The sequence below is a fragment of the Alosa sapidissima genome, chromosome 17 (genome assembly GCF_018492685.1).
Source record: "Alosa sapidissima isolate fAloSap1 chromosome 17, fAloSap1.pri, whole genome shotgun sequence".
Classification (NCBI taxonomy): Eukaryota; Metazoa; Chordata; class Actinopteri; order Clupeiformes; family Clupeidae; genus Alosa; species Alosa sapidissima.
This window is the reverse complement of record NC_055973.1, coordinates 27,773,778-27,794,375: the sequence shown is the minus strand read 5'-3', so window position 1 is coordinate 27,794,375 and position 20,598 is coordinate 27,773,778. Positions and strand designations below refer to the sequence as shown.

Genomic DNA, 20,598 nt, shown 5'->3' with positions numbered 1-20,598 from the left:
CACACACACATTCTCCGTTTCCTCGGGAAATATTTGAGGGGGAGGTGTCAGAGCATGTAATGAACATTCGGCTGGTGAACCATATTCATTAGAGCCATATCATTCATGTATGGCTTGCGCCATCTTGTGGCCATAGCACGAAAACTGGGCAAAATGCTGCAACAGCAATATTTTGGATCAGGTGATCTAACTGTAGCTTATGCAATCAACAAGAAAGTGCCACACACAGATAGGCTACTTGAAAGTCGGCAGAAGCATCTTGTTTCAGTGAAGACTGCTTTATTGCTTCTTAGCAATGGTCCGTATGGTTTGATGGTGGTTCTACAGGTTAAACCATGGTGTGAGGTCTTGTGTTCATAGGTTAGGCCTACTGTGCTTTGTTAATGATTCCTAGCATCATCCGAGGGCAAACAAAAGCCATGCCCTGCGCCAGCCTTGGTTGACCGTACCCAAACGTCGACACACAAGGACATGCAATGCGTTTTAAACCACTGAAGGGATATGATACAGTAGTGGTTATGGTGTCTGCAGTATTAAAACTAACAGGCCAATTTTCACGAAACTTGAGGGTTGGACAGTTGATGCATGGTCCAAGGAGGAACCCAACACTTTGGAGGGAATACGGATAAAGAACCATATCCTGATACCCCCTTTATTTCCTAAACATTCTGAGATACGGCATACTGGCCGTAGCACTGCACAAACTGTGTAACAACAAGGGATGCTCCAATCCTATTAAATGGATACCCTACATTTGGATGAATAGTTAGATTTACGCTTTATGGTCCATGTTTACATCGCAGCTATGTGTGTGTCTCTTTAAGAGTTTCGCTGTAATTCGATTCTCATAGGAGAACGCGCCTTGCCCTGCAGTAACCCCCTCCCCACCCCATCACTGCCATAATCGCGCATCAGTTTCCGAGCGCATCTCATACTGTGGTCTCATAATGCCTATTCCGTGGTATGAAATTAACACAGCCGCTCAGAGCAATGTAACATAACGAGACCACATATTTTGCTCACAAAACGCGTTTGTTAAACGTTGCATTTTTTTGCACTGAGGACGACGAATGTTTATTATAGCGATATGACAAATCGCGGCTGTCGACAGAATTCGTCAGCCCATGGTTTCCATCAAAATGCCCAAATAACCAGTTGAGTTTGGACCTTAGAATCTTCATGAAAGACGAGCGGTAAGTCCAAACGTTGCACCTATGTCACTCAATTTAGTATTAGCCTACATTTATTTATTTATTTTTAGGCTAATAGCCTACAGGGCTCGTCTTGTTTTGGCAATGCGGCGTGAGAACTGGCCTAACCCAGGCTAATCACAGTCTGTTGATTAGGAATCACAGGGTTCGTTCAGGTCGAAGTGTTGAATTCTCAATGTTTTCTTTTTAATATTCCACTGTAATAACATATCTAATGTGGTCCTCAGGATACTACAATGAACTAATGTTACACAAGAGTGTTTCCAGTGACACATAGTAGGCTTGCGCCAAGCAGTGGACAGCACAAAATGTTGTTAACTTTATTGTTTTTGCCAATTGCAGGCATATGATTGCCTGCTACACTGTCTGCCAGTCAAGTTAGCTAAAGGTAGTGGTCTTGTGATCCTTTTAATACCCCATGTAACGGCCAATGTTATAGTCTGTCCCACCACCTATACTACTAAATTATTCTTCATTTTCATTCAGTGCCCCGATGAGCAACAGTCATTCAGACGATAGACAGAGGTTTTGTTATTCACTGGGTAACTTATGACAAGGAGAGAAAGAACATCAAATTCACCGTGTATTCCTGCCTGACTTGAGGGTTGTGACTGCAGTAAAACATAGGGTACAGAGAGCGACCATGTTTTCCTGTCCATAGCCCTTATCTAGACACACGTGTCAGTTGTCGTTTGCTTCCTTGTTACATCTATCTACAGATTTCCGGATGATGTTTACCTTTTCTTTCAGTTCCCCGAATGTATTCAGTTTAAATTATAGTTCACACAAGTCCAAGAACCTGGTTACACATTAACACCGGCGCTGGTAACTGCAGTATTAAGAGCTACAATGTTACACAAACCCCTCTCTCCAGCAGTTCTCTTTAAACGGAAGTGACATATTTTCCATGGAAGAGGTCGTCAATCTTATTTTTGGAAGCTAGGCGCAATTTGCAGCGCAATCTCTGCCATACAAGAAATAAAGAATCTAGCTGTTGGCATACTAGCAGTAGCTTGTGAGTTCAAGACGGATACAACTGACCAAAGCAACTTCATGGACACCATAATCATGCCCTATCAACTAAAAATGCTTATCACCTATGCCGTGGTGTGCCACATCATTTGCCGTGAAGGAATGTCTTGAATTCGCATCTGAATCTGTGCGAAAAGGCAAGCATAACCTCTTCAGCTAAAGACTACACATTATAAAAATGAAAATGCTGGGCAACTTAAAAGCATGCTTCTGCAACACCACTGCCCCGACAGTGACTAACACCTGGCCATCATTTGGTCCACATCAACCTTCAGATCTATTTCAAAGTCAACTGTTATCTGCAAGGGCTATCCACAACTGAATCCAGAAATCCTCTGACAAGACAATGCCTGAAAATGTCAAGATTCAAGAAGATGACTGACTAGGAAGAACTGAATTTTGGAGAAGATGATCACAGGGTTCGTTTTCGGTTACCAATATGACACTGTATGACGCTCCCTTTTGAATTCACCCTTTTTTTGATTTTCTGTCTTCCTGGATCAGTTTTAAAATAACTTCAAGATCCAAGTGGCCTGGCCTCGACCTTTTGACCTTGGCAGCTGTCAGTACAGGGGTACAGGACTGGGACTGGGGCAGTTGTTTTATGTTTCTGGCAGGTCTGCAGTCTCCACATTGTGCCCCAGCTGCCTGTTCATGTTCGTTTGACCGCCGCCTCGCTCCCCTGTCCTTGGCAACCGCCGTCTGTGTTTGACTCCCCTGTGTGCGTTTGCAGATACTCACACATGTGGTTGTGTATGAATGTGGTTGTGCAGCCACTCCTATGTTACCAAGTCACATTTTTTCATAATTGATCAGACTTGCATTGTGCTCTATCAGCTCCTAATCAGCACTTCCTTCAAGCCGCACATTATTGAGTTATCACTAGGCGCCATAATGTGATAGTAAGAAAACAAGATGGCGATAATCCGACACCTTGTTGTTCCAGTCAGATACCTGCCTTATCTGTTCTTCATTCTTTGGACACCTCTTTTGTTACATAACATACCACCGAAATACCACACAGCATCTTACGTTGAGTTGACGGGCCTAGGTGAGGACTCATGCCAGGTCAAATACCTGGTCAGCATGAACCTCGGACCGCTTGCCAGCTATAATCAGGAGCTGCAGCGTAGTGATCTGCTAGTGCACCTACTGCATGTGCACAACAGCATCAAGGAACAGAGTGTGGAGGTGGCAGTGGAGACACATACACACATAATGAGATAAGACACAGAGAAAGAGAGAGAGAGAGAGAGAGAGAGAGGGAGAGAGGAGGAAAGGGTGGTTTGGCCTTCCACCAAGGGCCAGTGCAGTCAAATCAGACCATATGCAAATGCACCAGTGCGACAGCCGGCTTGGCCATGGACTGGGAGCTCCCACTGCAATGCGCCTGCATGCCCTGGCGGCTGTCAGGGGCTGTTTATCAGCGGCCGCTCTTTGTCATAGCAGAGCAGGTGACAGTCAGGGAGTTGTATGGGGCCGTCAGGACTACAGTGATGTTTAAGTAACTGTGAAGGAGGCTATTTTTTTGCCCTCTTTCTCTCTCTCTCTTTTTCGTTCTTTCTCTTTCACTTACACACACACACACTTTCTCACACACACATGCGCAAACAGAATTTGTTTACTTCCTGTAACACTCGCAACACTCGGACAGAGAGGAAACATGATTCACCTGAGTGTCAGTTTTACTATGTTTTATCTTTGGTTATTCTTTTTCCTCAGAACACTCTCGGCCTCTTTCCATTTAGACTCAACATATGATAGGCGCATACCTGCCCCACAACACACACACACACACACACACACACACACACACACACACACACACACACACACTCACTCAAGCAACACATGTGTTTTTTCTCTTATCTGTAAAGGTAGAGGGACATCTCAGGTGGGCTTAACACTTCTCAGTTGTTCTCAGTTAGCGGCAGCATGGTGAACTTCAGTCAGCTTTGTAAACTGGGTCAGTGTAGACAACCTCACTGTGGAGAGTGGGCAGATGTTTTTGCAGAAGATGTTTTTTGTTTTGCCTCCTCTCTCTCAGTCTCTCCTTTTCTCAGTTTCTTTCTTCCATTATTTCTCCTGTTTCCTCTCTCTTTCTCTCTCTCTCTTGCTATCTCACTACACCCATGTTGCTGGGCTATAGGTCAGAATAGTTGATTGGCAGCTACAGCAGTATTTGGCTGGTTTGCTGCCATTCTGTAAGGCTCAGCCAAACCCCCTGGATCAGGGCCTTAGAATTCAGTGCCTTTCGTAAGGGAGAACACAGCTGATGTATTCTGTGTACACACAGTGGTGCATGCAGTACTTACTGCTGTGGCTACCACCTACACACAAACAAACACACGCACACACACACACACACTCCTCCACTTCATCACTGGGAGAAAACAAGACTTTTTATTGCAGCACCTTTGTTCCAGTCAGCCTGCCTTTTCCAGTCAGATTTCTTGGCATGCTGACTATATCCAGCCATAGTACTCTGGACTGGACTGCCATGGCTGTCACCTGCAATGTTTTGGCCAAGGGCTTATCTTTCTAGATCACTGCCTGCTTTACACTCGCAAGGTTCGGAGAGGAGGGTCTACCATTTCAACTGACAGACTGAGCCAATCACTACCACCCTTGTAAGGAGTCAGGAATGGCCTGACAGTGGGGTAATGTTTAGAGTTCACTCAGGGAAAGTTCTGGGAGACTTGTTCACATTCAAATTTAGCTGCACATGAGCTTAGGGGATGTAGGCTTCTAACTACAAATATCATGAAATTTCAATATTACTCTTTAGTCAACAATGAGTATACCAGATTTGACTACATGCTGCACTCAGCAAATCTCTGTTCCACAAAGTAGCTGGCAGACCACAATATTGCATTCAATTAAAGAGATTATGAGTGCCATTCATATCAGCATGGCATACTGTCTTGTGCTTGTTGACCAAGTTATACTCAGGGCAATTATATAAGCACCTCTTTGTGTGTAGTGTACACAACCCAGTTATATATGTTCCAAAGAAATGATCGAAACTCAGTGCTGGCATACTTGCATCATAGATTGAGTAACTCCTATCCTTCAGATTGAATAACTCCTTCTGTCGTAATAGTGGATGCCATCTGCAATGTTATGAGCATTTGCTGTAATCTATGTTTGGCACGGGAGGTCTAAATAAAGTTAGGAGGCCATATAGCATGTCAGACATGCTGCTAGTTGGTTTTGTGTCCCTCAGGCTGCTCACTGTGCCTGAGGTGGGAGGGTCTTTTTTTTTTTTGGGCAAGGCAATATTCAGATTCTGCAGCAAAGGCTCCTTTTCGGTCTCTCCCCCTAAAAGGACTGCAGTCCTGAGGGATTGTACTCACCTCGTCAGGTGTGTTGGCCATTTCATGACCTGCACTTTAGGTACGATCACATTCATATTTAGTTGCTGTCATTGGCATGAGTCTGCTATTCTTTTGTTTTTGTTAATGTGTTTTTTTTTGTCCCCCTTTGCAGATTGGAAAGGTGGCCATGGACGCCTTCAGCCAGATCATCCTGCTCATCGCAGTGGTCAGTTTCATTACCTTCCAGTGGTTGTTTCACAGCGTGAGCCCCTGGGTCTCGTCCAGGGTCAGCCAGGGCTTTCTGCGCCTCAACCCCAAGCAGAAGATCGAGTGGAACTCCAGGTACACTTTACTTATCATCATTTCTTCCCGTTCTCATTGATTAGATAGAAAGACCGGCTGGCAAGATCAACCTTGGGTTCTTCTGTAAAAGAATGACTTTCTGAAAAATTATTTCACTAAACAGTAGAAGTTTAGGACCATTAATAGCATGGATCATTTTAATTTGAACCGAGAGAGGACTCCGTGTGGTCAAGGGCAAAATTTGCTTCGTGGGACATGTGAGGGATTTCCCTAACCCTAGGAAATTCAGTCTAAAGGGAGGTGTTGGCAATCACACAGGTAAATTAATTTCTTTAGTGTCAGGAATAGGTATTCGTATTGTCTGGTATCACACATACTGCGTTGCACAGTGCACTTGGTGTCTGAAATAACTATTTAACAGGCAATGGGAAATTTCATCCGTTTGTCCTTTTACACAGGAAAAGCTCTTGAATTGTATATTTAAAACTGTCAGTCTTGAATTTAGAAGAAGTGTCGTGGCACACTCACAACTTCAATATGCAGTTATTTATTAAACCAACGTTTCGGCAGCCGAAACGTTGGTCTAATAAATAACTGAATATTGAAATTCTATTCAACACAGAATTGTATATCTCCGTAATAAAAACAGACCTCATTGTGTTGGGTGGTCCTCTTGTAAACACAACCCAAAGTAGTCTCTCTGAGCTGCTTCAAAATCAAAAACAGATCCCACAAGCCCAGCAGTGCAGCTATCATACTTTTAAAACAAATTGAAAACATGCAGGTCTCTTTTGCTTGGGACACGATACGGATGCTGCAGATAAGCCACGTTCTGTAGTCACAGGGGCCAGATTGCCCTTTGCTGGCACGCTTCCCTCAAAAACAACTTGTGTGTTTAAAAAAAAAAAAGGGGTCGGTAAAAAATCACGAACATTCCCAGAATATTCCAACATTAGCCACTTGACCGCCACAGGCCATGGGAGCTGCACAGTGTGGGTTCAGCAACGAAGGAGCAAATTGGCGAATCTGATGTGGAGAGGGCTGGCCTTTCTTTTCGCCGACTGCCTCGATCAATCATTATTAGCATGGCATGCTGTGGCACGGCCCTCTGCCCCTCGTTACCATTTCCCTTGCAGAAATGGATGACGGCATTTATTTTCATTACGAGGTTCCTCTTCATCCCTGGCCAGGCTGTGAACCGCATTTTGGGAACGATAATTGAATCAGGGAAAGTGGATTACACAGACGCTATTGAAAAGGCTTCGGCAGTGCCTCCAAGTGGACTTCACAGTCCCTCTCCCCTCGTAACAGATTTATAATCTCCCTCCGGGAGTCCGATGCTCAGGCTGTGGCACCTCCTTATCACCTGTTCTGCAGTCTGCTACTGTGAGCACTTACTTTCTTATCAACCGCAGAGATCCCCTTTGCTACATTCCTTGAGGTGCGAAACGAGTTGACTGTAAGCGTGTGCTGGGGTGAAGAATTGGAGGTGATGGCATTCGTAGGATTGTTCCAGATGTTTAATTTGAAATTAGATTAGATTAGATTAGATGTTTGAATTTTCACATGAAAAACCCCACCATAGGCTGGCATTTGAGTGATCCATATATGGGAAAGGCAGAGCCATGGACAGCATCCATCTGCACAACAGAACTACCTGAAAAACATACTGTGACTCCTTTAAATTAGTAATCCAAACTCTATATTTGATTACATTCAAATTCAGATTTGACGCAATGGCAGGAATCGGTTCGGTCAACGTCAGTCGGTGACGTTATCGATGCTCCACCACGCCCAATACATTTGGATTGAAATTCAAATTGAAAGAAGCACTGACAACAGCATTCAAAGCATTGCTTTTTAGATTCTGGTGGTTTGCTTGTCTGTGATTACAATGTTACATCTACTTTTTTTCCCCACCAAGATACCGTGGACACAAGAAGTGCGCGTGTTGTGTCCAAGGCATCTCCCTGCTGGGTCTAGGTTGGGGGCAGCCATGGCCTACTGGTTAGCACTTCGTACTTGTAACCGGAGGGTTGCCGGTTCGAACCCCGACCAGTAGGCACGGCTGAAGTGCCCTTGAGCAAGGCACCTAACCCCTCACTGCTCCCCGAGCGCCGCTGTTGTTGCAGGCAGCTCACTGCGCCGAGATTAGTGTGTGTTCACTGTGTGCTGAGTGTGTTTCACTAATTCACGGATTGGGATAAATGCAGGGATCAAAAAGAGTATATATACTTATATACTTATATATACTTACTTATACTTACTACTGTCCAGTAATTGGTACCTTGCCCCTGGTGTTTGTGCCTCTCCCTCTGCAGGACAGTGTCCACATTTCATGCCCTGGTGGTTGGCCTCTTCTGCCTCTACATCCTGCTATTTGATGACGCCGTCAATCAAGACCCTGTGTGGTGAGGCTTCAAGCTGTGTCAACGAGAGAGAGAGAGAGAGAGAGAGAGAGAAAGAAAGAGAGAGAAGCTGCAAGCATGCTGTCAATCAACCTGTTTTTGTACTGGCAACATGAAGGCCCTCTCTGTATGCATTGACAGTGACTCCTGCTTGTTTTTCTGTCTTTGTCCTTTGGTCTCTTTTTTTCCCTTTCCTGTTCTGACAACAGGGGAGATCCGACGCTGGTCAAGATAAACGTGGGCATTACCACTGGCTACCTCATATCTGGTGAGTTTCAGCGTCATGTCAGAAAACTGTCAAATCAATAGCTATTATTCCAGTGCACTGCTCGTCCATATGTTTTACAGATGTTTTGATAATTCTTGAGCTATTTTGTAGTTTTAATGACATATGACAATGCATGCTGGCAAATACATTTCTAAAGGGGTAAGTGACTAAGGAATATTTTAAGGGGTAACATTTTGATATTTGTTTTCTTGTTAAAATGTATGCAAGTCTAAACCAATAATTGTCTTTATATTCAGAAAATATCAATGTATTGTCAAAAAGAAAAGTGACTTGTTTACAGGCATTTATATCACTAGTAGGTGTATGCCACAGACAGCATTTGGGTTACTTTATCTATATTGCTCAACTTAAATAATCCCTGGCCAAAATCCTTAGAAAAACATTTGAAATGATTCTATCGTTACTGTTTTTTCACATCTTATGTAACAGAAATGGTCCTCACTCTACCCATGTCTTTCCTTCCAGATCTGCTGCTCATATTTTACTATTGGAGGGCGATAGGGGACAAGTTTTTTGTAATTCACCACCTGGCAGCATTGTATGCTTACTACTATGTACTGGTGAGTGCCCTATTGTCCAATAGCAGAACGTGCAGGCAAGGTGGGAAAGAGACAACCAAGGGTGAACAGCACTACAGATGACGCTGCAGGAAGAACTCAACCAAGTGGGCTGCTGAGGAGAACATTCTAACCCACTCACTGGCACTAGCAATTAGCAGGCATGTGTGTGTGATGCTAATCACATGCAAATGTATGCTTTTCGCTTGGCTGTTTAAGTGTAGAGGTCTGTACTTAGGCAGAGGCAGCATAGAGAATGGCAACATGGCTTCCGTATGTGTGGCAAGGTGCAAGCTCATGAGGTCAGTGGTGCCCAGATACTTTACAAAATGAGCTCTTGTGAAAGCACTCAGAATAATGATTACAGTGATCTTCATAAATCTGAATGGAGTTGATTTAATACATAACTAATATCATTTTTTTTTCTATTTGTGTTAGTTTTTTGCCATAACAATTGTAGGCCTACACCATTCAGACATACTGTGTCAGCATACTGCTTTCCAAGTCTCACAGCATCTTTTGATGTAGATTAGCCTCATGTCAGATTTCCTGTTATTGAAACAGAAGAGAAAGGTAAGGAAGTAAGTTGAGTGGGATTTCACAGGCACTTTTATCCATACACAGCAGTCTTGCATGGGGTCCTGCCAGACCGTTTCTTAAGCTGCCATTTCTGTAACTAATCGTTATGTACTTCAATAACTTCTAAGCACAGAGATTAGATAACAGTTAGGTTAGGGTCCTGCAGTAACATGCTGCACTAATCCAAAACAATTAATTTAAGAAATGATAAAGAATCAAACAAATGCTGGTGTGCACTTAAGGAAGGGTGTCTGGATCTAGACCATGAAGTCCTCAGCGGCCACAGCCAGCCTTCAGTTCTGATTGCAGTTGGCATCCGCCCAGCTATGCCACGGTCTCCGCTGTTCACCCTTGGTTCTGTTGGTCTGTAACCCTCTAGGTCACCAGGTTCTGTAGCTCATGGTTATGACAATGACGGTGATGTTGATGATGGTATTTTTTGCATGGAATGCTCATCAATGGTTATGGCAGGAGCCTCTCATCTTCCTCTCCTCCTCCTCCTCCTCCTCTTCTTCTTCCTCCTCCTTCTTCTGACTCATCTTGCTCCCCCTGTCCCTTTGCCAAAAAAAGACCCCTTGCTTATGTCTCGCTGGCCCCGTCACTGAGGGTCTTGCGAGCGGAGCCGAAGCGCGCTGCGTCCAGCTGCATGCATGCCGGCCAGTGGCCCTCAGCTCCGCTCCTGTTGTCATGGTGAAGGCTCTTCTGTGTGGTGCATGCCCTAACTACTTTGCTATGTGCCAGGACTGAGTTCAAACACCTTTCCTTCCTTTCTACTCCCTTTCCTCCTACACTGTACTCCTGTAAACCTCAACGATCTCTTCGTCTTCTTGTCTTTAAACTCAGCTTCTGTTTTTCTACATTTCTTTTTTTCTTTTTTTGTTCTAACTTTCTTACGTTGTTTTGGAGTCTCCCTTTTCAAGCTCTTCTCTATTTTTTTCAATACATTTGGTTCAAAATATTCCACTAATACTCACAACTATGTTGTGCAGTTTATCTATTGGATTTGGAAAGTACAGACATCTGAACCCCACAGATAGACAAACCTAAGCACAATGAATGGTTTTCATTTGCAAAGGCCTTTTACTGAGCCATTCAAATAAGAATGCATTTAGCAAGGCAATCATATAACTCCACTGTTATGTTGAGTTAGCACTCAAGATGAGAAATCTAGAGCATAAATTAACCAAACACTTCTACACAGCTTATTTATAACACAAATCGGCAGTCTTAAAATAGCTTTGCTTATTTTGGGTGATGCTCAAATCAGTGGCACAGCACACATCCATATACACACTTTACAGGAGTCCTTTACTGTAGTTTGAAATGTGGCCTAGCATCTTAAATAGAAGATTCGGCGCTTCTTTTGTTTCCAGCAATGTTTTGTTTTCTCCCCCCTCATTTCGTGATCTCCTGAACGCACTCTTTCAAGTGGATGGGCTACAGACCATACTGTCACTGGAACATTTCATGACTGCTGCACTTTGGTCCCGCGCTGACCAAGTTGGTCCACAAATAAAATGTTTGTTGACAAGTCTGATTTGGATTGGCATTGACATCTTCCACGGAAAACAAAACCCCTTTTTGCCATGACGGCAATATCGACAGAAACAGCAATCTAGAGGTCTCTTATGTTGAGTCATTTCTGTACCTTGCAAAAAATGTGTTGTTTTGCAAATCGTTTTCACCAGTGTGTTGTACCCGTTGCATGTGTTTTGTGTAGTTTGCTTTGCGATAGTTTAGGTCATATATTCTTAGGTAAATATATACTATACATTTTTATTCACAGTTATGTATAGATTAAACCAGTGGAATGCATTTATTTTATCAGTTCATATCAGTTCAACACTGATTATAACCTCTGTTGTAATAGGGATGTAGATATCACCCCACATTCTTTTGTTGTTAATCTTTGTCCCAGATGAGACATTCATCTACATAAATAGCTCAAGTGGATGTCATAAACAGTCAACTTGCCAACCCTGCCCTAGAGTACCGTACACAATAGTCTCATTTTAGGGTGACATTGGCTTTCACAGTACATCCTTGTGACAGGCCCCATAAACAGGCCCAAAAACGTTAGCTAGTCTGCTGTAACATTGCTTGTCATGATAGTCTGTCTTGTACGTAACATGATCTTAGTGTCAGAAAGTTGACCTGAAATCCTGTAGCCTCTGTAGCCAAAACGTTGGGTTAGTGCTGGCGATTTTGCTTGTCCGTCCTTCTGTCGCACTCTCACGAGTGTCCAGCTCTGTGTGCGGTTGGGTCGTTTGTGTGATGCATGTCAACGCACAGTAATAACAAGTAACTAGTCGTCAGTGTCGCTACCTTCTTTCTTTTTTCTCTTTACCTTTTTTTTGTTCTTTTCTTTTGAGTGTATCTGCACTTATGTTCCCTGACAATCTTCTGTCCTGTCTGTCTGTGCTTTCTGTGCTCACCTAACATGGTCTCTTGTTTTTGGAAAATAACGCTGCCCACCTCTGACCTGAAACCAAAACAAAATCAAATCCCTTCATGCAAAAACTACCAGAATGATAAGTTTAGCTTAATTTGGGGGTGGTGGTGGGGGGACTTAAACAAGAACAAACAAAAGAGAAGCCAGACTTGACTGATCTAGACTGAGGTCCTTCCTGTCTTGTCTGCTGTTGTTGCTGTTGACGAGCTCTAAGCAGAGAATGTAGCCCAGTTACAGTATGGACTTACCAGTACCTAGAGGTACTAGCATGCACGTGCTGGACATTCCATTTGACCTGCTCTCTGGTGAAACTGCAATCATTTTTTCTGTGCTCCTCAGCTGAGTAAGTACTGTATGTGCTAACCCACTGCCTTTTATTTCAGGCTACGAGGTAAGTTGGCAGAGACGGGAATATACTGTCTGACTCGTTATTGGCCTGGGTAGCTCCTGAAACACTTCATAGTCATTAAGAGCCAAATTCAGTATTCAGCATTCAGCATTCAGTACACTGGACTGGTGCAGACCTAATGGCAAAAGTAATTATTTTGCATAGGTGCAGTTGTTACACTGTCTGTTCACTCGATTAAATCATTTGGCAATATCTAAGCCTCATTTCTTGTTTTTTAAAAAAAAAAAAAAAAATTCTCTTTCTGACACAAGATATTGGCTAGTTCTACTAATGGAACACAAAAGCTAAAAAAAGGAGTCAGATCCCAGCTAAATGTGGGTGGGTTAATACGCCTTAAGGAAGTGTTGCCTCTGAAGGGAAGTCTCCTGAGACTTAAGTATCTTTCAGTTCAGTTTTAATCGGCACCATTAGCCCTACATTCCAACAGTGCTCAAAATTAGAGCAGACTTTTTGGGAGACCTATTCCTCATTTTAATGGAAATCCTGCCATAGAAACCCAGTGGAGAACAGAGCCTCTGTGCGGGAGACCTCTGGACCACCTTTTGTGAAATAGATGTTTCCATCCAATGCGCTTGACATTTCTACCCATAAATATGAAGACACTGTCTAACTTGATTCTGTCCTGTATCACTGTCTCTTCTTCACTTGTTTCTTCCAGGGCCAAGGAATGTTGCCTTATTTTGCTAACTTCCGTCTGCTAGCAGAATTTTCCACCCCATGTGTTAACCAGCGGTAGGTACTTACAAACAGGGTGACGCAAGGGCAAGAACATCCCCCAGTGTCAGACTGTGAATAGCATGTCAGACTAGCTAAGAACACATATCACAAACAGAGACACAATCTTGCATGCCAGATCCAAACTACTGACTTATCTGAAGAAGCCTTCAATCCTCCCATACTGTAAAGAGGGTTATAGATGGTCAGTTCTCCTAATTTAGCTGCTTATGTTTGCTTATTAGTGCATGTCAGCTATGCAGATTCCTTTTCTCCTACCCTTTCTTAACCAGAACAAAATAGGAACTTCATGTGATGTGACTGCATGGGCCTGTTGGGCTATGTACACCAGAGCTGAATACTGTACGTGACCAGCTGGCTGCAGCTGCCACCCATGCCAACCTCCTCTCCTCACCTTGTGTGTTTTTTCAGCTGGTTCTTTGAAGTGTTAGGTTACCCCAAATCCTCAAGGCCCAACATCGCCAATGGCATGCTGATGGCAGCCATCTTCTTCCTGGTGCGGATCGCCGTCATGCCCGTCTACTACACCCGCATGTACGCGGTCTACGGCACCGAGGCCTTCTACCGCGTTCCGCTGGGCGGCCGTGGAGCCTGGATCTTCTCCAGCTTCTGCCTGGACGTCATGAACATCATGTGGATGCACAAGATTGCGCGCGGCTGTTACAGGGTGATGCGTTCTCGCCACAGGCCTAAGGCGCCACTCCAGGAAAACGGCAAGGCCGACTGAAGATGTTGAAACTTAGCTTTTTAAATATGTCCCCTCTGTTCTTTTTGGATGGAAGGACTGAGAAGAGATTCTGTACTCCTCAATGCACAACATGGTTTTTTTGGGCAGGGAGGGTTCTCTTCTGGTCTGGCCTCATTGGCATGAACTCTTTTTGCTGCGTGTCGGGTTGGATACTGCATTCTGGCACTGACATGTGAAGGCTCTCAACCTCAGAGAGTCCCCTTTCAAACGAATTCTCAGCCCCCTGTCAGCAATACTCTCAGTGCATGGCCAAGTCCTTTTGTTTTGATGTTGTTGTTTTTCTTTTAGTGCATTTCGAAATGGCTCGTGACGACCTTGACCTTGATCTTTTCCGTTTCCTGATGACTCGCACTAAAAGGCCACACAGCATTAAACATTACCCTCTAGAGCCTCCTATGACAACGGAGTGTTGTTTACTTTATAAATGAAGTTGTGTGTGCATCTGTATCTACTTTTTTGTATTCATGTTATGGTTGCCTAAAAATTATTGGAACATAAGAGGGAATTGATTCTCAGACTATTTTTTAATGTCCCCGAACAATGTTTTTTCCTGCATATTTCCCCATCCCAGTATATGATGATAGAAAAGAAGTTAGGAAACCAATACCAGGTCTCTGAGAAAAGCTAAACCCAGGGGAATGCAACACCTCAGAGAACGCTGGTCGCTTTGATATTTTTGTTGGGGTTACTTCGGAAGACTCAGAAAAGGTCTACCCAGCTGTCTATGGCTCAGCTGGGCCACAAACTTTCAGGAAATCATTCATCAGCCACCAAGGGTATGATTTCCCAGAGCCGAGAGAGAAGGTTGAATTCTAGTCTCGCTAGTTTCTCTGATTTCGTCTTTTTGTTTGTTTCGTTTGGTTGGAAAGTGCACTTTGCAGGTACTTAAAGAGGATATGCCATATTGCTCACCAAGTAATTTAGGATGTAAAAGTAAAGGATTGTAAGGTCTATAGAGGAATACATTCCTTGAATGGTTCACTCCCCCAAGAGATTTGGGACCCGTCTTGAAACAAGATACCATACCCTGTATACGGAATCTGATATGTCACAATGGTGCAAAATCAGTAATGCTTTCTCTGTACAGTCAGTAGTTGCATGCTGTAATGTTGTCCCTTGAATTGCATTCTTGACAAGAGGTTCAGTGACATTGGTCGGAAGTGGAGAAGCTAGGTGTTTAAAAGTCAACTTTATGTCCTATAAATGTATTCCAAACAGTAAGTTTTGAGCTTGAATTCTTGAAAAAACAACTTGGTGGAAGGTTAAAAGGGATGTATAGACTAATGAAAAAAAAATATAAAGACTAAACAGAAAATTAGTCTTTGGTGAATGTGCCCTTTGGGCTACTGTGAGAGCCTTTGGTTCATGTTTTAATGATCAGTGTGAAGAATTATGTCTGCATCATACACATAATTAATTTAAACCAGTTACACACTGGAGTCGCATGTCAATTACATACCTACATATTTATTATTTTAAAAGGAAATGATATATGGATTATAAAGGTGTTTGTGATGTATCTGTAGATATATATTTAAGGGAAGAGTTCACAATACCATTATATTCCTTATGATCAGTTGAGAATGTGTCCGTTGGGAACATTTTAGTGTAGAGTACATATTCTATATGCACACAATGACAAACAGGTGAGGGTGTCCACTACTGTTTGAAACTTGTATTTTACAAAATGAAGAGTATTTAATAACAATGAAAAATAAATATTGGGAGGCTTTTTTTGTTTTTCAATGGAACAATCCAGCGAAACTGTACTTGAATTAATACACACACCTTTCACCTGTTAATTGTGTTTTAATTACGTCTGCACACTTCAATCAGCATTTATGCCTCCATGATTTTCAAATTATTTTTTTCTGGTTGCCTTATTTTCAAACATTATTTTTATACAGCACATTACTATTTTGTTACAGTTTGTTCAGTGTTCATGTGTGCAAGTAGCTTCCACTGTCTTTTGGATGATTTCTATGCCTCTGTTGATTTGTCCTAACAAAATGTGATGATATACAGGTCAGGGAAATTATAAGAGGAAGTTATACAGGAGAGATGATTAACAATTTATTTACCAGCCCTACCAGCATAGCCTATGTCTTAGCATGATTTAACCAAACGGTTGTTTGTTTTTATGTGAAACATTCAGACTCTGAAAAACAAGCCAAACTGTTTAATAAGGAAACACGTTGATGTAAATGAACATTTTGTCATACACATTGCATGCTCAGCAGCATTGCCAGATATTAGTTTGCTTGCATACTGTACAGGGACTTGAGCACTGTAAATCATGCCAAATAGATTTTAGTAATATGATTATATATATCTAGATGCAATGAACTATACATATGTGTAGTTTCCAATGTAGTAAAAAACAAGGGCATGTCCATACCTCGGCAGTGCTTTCATCTTAATTTTATGACATTTAGATTTGCAGTGTTTGTAGGATAGTCGGAATTTTCATAATCCAAGGAAGTTCTTTTCTTTTTTTGTTTAAAGTGGATTAAATGTAATTGTGTGGGAATGCATGAATGAGTAATCTCAGCCAGTATATTGCATCGGGTGGATCTAGACACTTGACCTATAACTTGTCCAGAAAATGTGACACAATATTCTTCTTACACGCATCATCAAATTTATGTTCTTTCACTGAAAAACATGCAAAGTAGTAAAAGTGCATTTGAAGGGGAGATGTCGCTCTATATTTTTTTTCATTTTATTCGGTGGCTTATAGGGTTAGTTTCATTGAGCCTTTGCAAGACAATACTGTATACATGTACAGAGTTTTTTTTATTATTTGATATAATGCTATGTTTTCTTTAAGTCTTTGTTGACCATGGGTAACTCCTTGTGATGTGATCTCTAGGATGTTTACACCCATTAACCAAAGTGTCAAGGCCTCAGCGGTCTCATGCTCCTGGGGTAAGGACCGTTTACTTGATGGAAGGCCAGCACAGTCATTTGTGAGCATTGGTTCTATTTATTAGTTGAACTTCTTGTTTTTTGTTGTTTCGTCTTAATTATAAAACCGACCTTGTAAAGCCATCTGCCTCAATAAAGCAATACATTCATGATCAATTCACCTTGTAAGTGTTGTGCAATACTGTTTGATAGCTTTGAAAGGGTGTGTACTTTGAATGGTAAAACCATTGATCCATAATTGTAGTTATAAAGGCAGGAGATAGAGAGAAGAGATATATATAGTATATATATAGTATAAGTATATACTTTCTTGATCCCGTGAGGGAAATTTGGTATAAATATAACATTTAACCCAATCGGTGAATTAGTGAAACACAAACAGCACACAGTGAGGTGAAGCACACACTAACCCCGGCCTGCTACAACAGCGGCACTCGGGGAGCAGTGAGGGGTTAGGTGTCTTGCTCAAGGGCACTTCAGCCGCAGCCCACTGGTCGGGGCTCAAACCGGCAACCCTCCAGTTACAAGTCCAGAGTGCTAATCAGTGGGCCACGGCTGCCCCTAATAGATAGAGGAGAAGATAGGAATTGTTGCATCTTGTGACCACTCTGATGCCTACGGTGCTCCAGTAGCACAGTTGAGATCGCTACTCCTGTGTGTGTGTGTGTGTGTGTGTGTGTGCACGTGCTTGAAACTTAGGGCTGTAAAGCTCTCACAGCACAAAAAGAGGAAGCACCTTTCAGTGTATGTGTCTGATGCGAGGATGGGTTTTAGATGTTCGAGAGGGTTGACCCGACTGAGAAGCTCTCTATCTGAATTTGGGGCTAATAAGGGTGGACTGACTGAGAGGCTCTCTCTATCTGAACCCCTATTCCCTAATTTCCCTATTTCCTATGTTCGTACTTGCATAATGTGGTTCGCTCATAAAAAGAATCCAGAGCTGTATTTAAAGGGGGGTCAAAAAGTCCTGGTTACAGACGTTTATCTGTCATCAGGGGTTAAGAGGAAGTTAATTCTTCTCAGCCAAATATAAAGTTTTTCTAAAAGACAGATCTTGTAACATATAACAGATCTTATAATATATATATATATATATATATATATATATATATATATATATATATATATATATATATATATATATATATATATATATATAACAATTTAGAGTCAGTTTCTAAATACATTTGTATCTATCAACAGATTTCCATATCCTCGCTTGTATGAAGTGCATTTGGGCCTTAAAAAATGTTTTTTGTCTGCTCATAGGACTTTCCTTCCTAAATACATAGCTGAGATCGCTACTGCTTTATCTATCAGTGCATTGTGTGTCTTTTTCTTACATTTGTTCAAAACACATTTCATTTAAACATATAACACACTTAAATCCAGAGGCGGACAGAGTACACAGCTTCATTACTTGAGTAAAAGTACAGAGACCCTTTGCTAAATTTTACTCAAGTACAAGTAAATGTACAACAGTCAGATGTCTAAGTAAAAGTGCTGAAGTAGTTGTTTTTAAAAGTAGGCTTGAGTATCAAGAGTACAAGAGTAGCCTACATTTTCTAAATATTGCATTACTACTGCCACAGTGCTTACATTTACAGAAACAACCTACATGGAGTTATGAAAAATGTTAATGTTAATACCTTGGAGAATGTAAAAGAAATTGAAAGTAATCAAGTCATTTTCATCTTTTTACCAATTTGCCAGGGATGGGCAGTATTTCTATAATACTATTTTGTAATTAAAACACTTGAAGCTAAAACTATTATTAACTTGGCACATTAGATGGACCTGCTGCGTCTTCATCCATTGTTTCATCCATGGTTTCATCTCTTATCTAATTCTGACCATGGCGGCCATTGGCGGAAAGCTGAAGGTGATTGCTGATAGGCTGTCCCCAATCAGTGGCGCCTGCACAATCCAATCACGTTTGAGAGGGAAACAACAAATTGAGGGTTTCCGAGATTTTTCTTTTTTTTAGAAGAAGTAGCTGTTCACGGTTATGGATAGAAATGTAGTGGAGTAAAGAGTACAATATTTGCCTCTCAAATGTACTTTTGTACTGTGTCATGAGTACTCCCCAAAAATGATACTGGAGTAAAGTACAGATCCCTCAAAATTGTTCTCAAGTAAATGTACTCCGTTACTGTCCAGCTCTGCTTAAATCTAAAACAAAACAATTTATATCTTAAGCAAAACCACTTTAAGTTTTAAGCAAACATGCTTTTACAAACATGCATTAGACATACAAGTCTAATTTGTTCCACACTCATCTATTATTGAAGCATTGGCAAGCTTTTATTTGTTTTAGAGCAAGCTGGATTTAAGCAGTTATATGATTAATAAATATTTTATTTGTAAACTATTAGACATTCCAAATTCATTAATGCCCTCATTTTTTAAGATTTACAGCTCAAAACCAATTGAAAATACCAGGTAAGTGCAACTACTGATGACAATGAATAGTGATTCATATGTTTTACACAATTCAATCTCCATTTGTGGTTCTTCATTTAAATACCGAAAATCACATTATTCAGTTCCATGTTTACACTGACACCCCATGGCCACTCACAGAACTGTAGGAAATGTATGCAGGTTACTACATCAGCTAATTTTACTGATAAGTTTCACTTCACTGACCAATGAGTTGACTGCTGGTGGTAAGGTGCATTGTGAGATCCTTCCTTCTAATCACTGCTATTTATTTGAGACAGACTGAAACAGTTTACAGAGCTTTGTGATGGAAGTTGTTTGTCCATTTGAAACATTAATGAGGAGAGTTTATGTCAAAATTAAGTACTGATGCATCAGTCGCATCAGTCTTATTGATGCATCAGTCTCATCTTACATTAAAATAACCGAGGGGCATACGAAACAGTGTGTGGTTGGCCGATTTGCATGTTGGTCAGCAGGTTCCTTTTATTCAAAGTAGATCAGGAAATTATGCCATAGGTCAGCCCTTGGAGTTAGATCTCGTGACGGTCAACAGTCAAGCTTGGGAAACTCAATGAACTGTGGAAATATGACACCCCACCTTTTGCAGTTCCAACAGCTTAAAGGCATCCAATGCAAGTTTTTCCATCTTAATTCCGCTAAAACCGCTTCAAAGTCATTTTGACGGTAAACTAACTTGTATGAAGTGCATTTGGGCCTTAAAAAATGTTTTTTGTCTGCTCATAGGACTTTCCTTCCTAAATACATAGCTGAGATCGCTACTGCTTTATCTATCAGTGCATTGTGTGTCTTTTTCTTACATTTGTTCAAAACACATTTCATTTAAACATATAACACACTTAAATCCAGAGGCGGACAGAGTACACAGCTTCATTACTTGAGTAAAAGTACAGAGACCCTTTGCTAAATTTTACTCAAGTACAAGTAAATGTACAACAGTCAGATGTCTAAGTAAAAGTGCTGAAGTAGTTGTTTTTAAAAGTAGGCTTGAGTATCAAGAGTACAAGAGTAGCCTACATTTTCTAAATATTGCATTACTACTGCCACAGTGCTTACATTTACAGAAACAACCTACATGGAGTTATGAAAAATGTTAATGTTAATACCTTGGAGAATGTAAAAGAAATTGAAAGGAATCAAGTCATTTTCATCTTTTTACCAATTTGC

General features: G+C 41.6%; 1 protein-coding gene across 1 annotated transcript; it reads left to right on the top strand.

Moving 5' to 3' along the window:
* The first annotated feature begins 886 nt into the window (after positions 1-886).
* On the top strand, positions 887-17,124 carry tlcd4a (TLC domain containing 4a). Its single transcript, XM_042067147.1, has 7 exons — positions 887-1,193; positions 5,733-5,902; positions 8,185-8,274; positions 8,481-8,539; positions 9,026-9,120; positions 13,216-13,289; positions 13,704-17,124. Exons 2-7 carry the CDS (start codon positions 5,748-5,750, stop codon positions 14,017-14,019), a joined length of 789 nt encoding a protein of 262 aa, XP_041923081.1. The 5' UTR covers positions 887-1,193; positions 5,733-5,747; the 3' UTR covers positions 14,020-17,124.
* Positions 17,125-20,598: the final 3,474 nt, after the last annotated feature.

What these genes read in the sequence shown, in the direction of transcription:
- tlcd4a (XM_042067147.1), top strand. Translation starts at nt 5,748, where the DNA reads ATGGACGCCTTCAGCCAGATCATCCTGCTCATCGCAGTGGTCAGTTTC. An exon ending in AAGATCGAGTGGAACTCCAG is followed by an intron (nt 5,903 to 8,184) that starts GTACACTTTACT and finishes CTCCCTCTGCAG; the next exon opens with GACAGTGTCCACATTTCATG. An exon ending in ATGCTTACTACTATGTACTG is followed by an intron (nt 9,121 to 13,215) that starts GTGAGTGCCCTA and finishes TGTTTCTTCCAG; the next exon opens with GGCCAAGGAATGTTGCCTTA.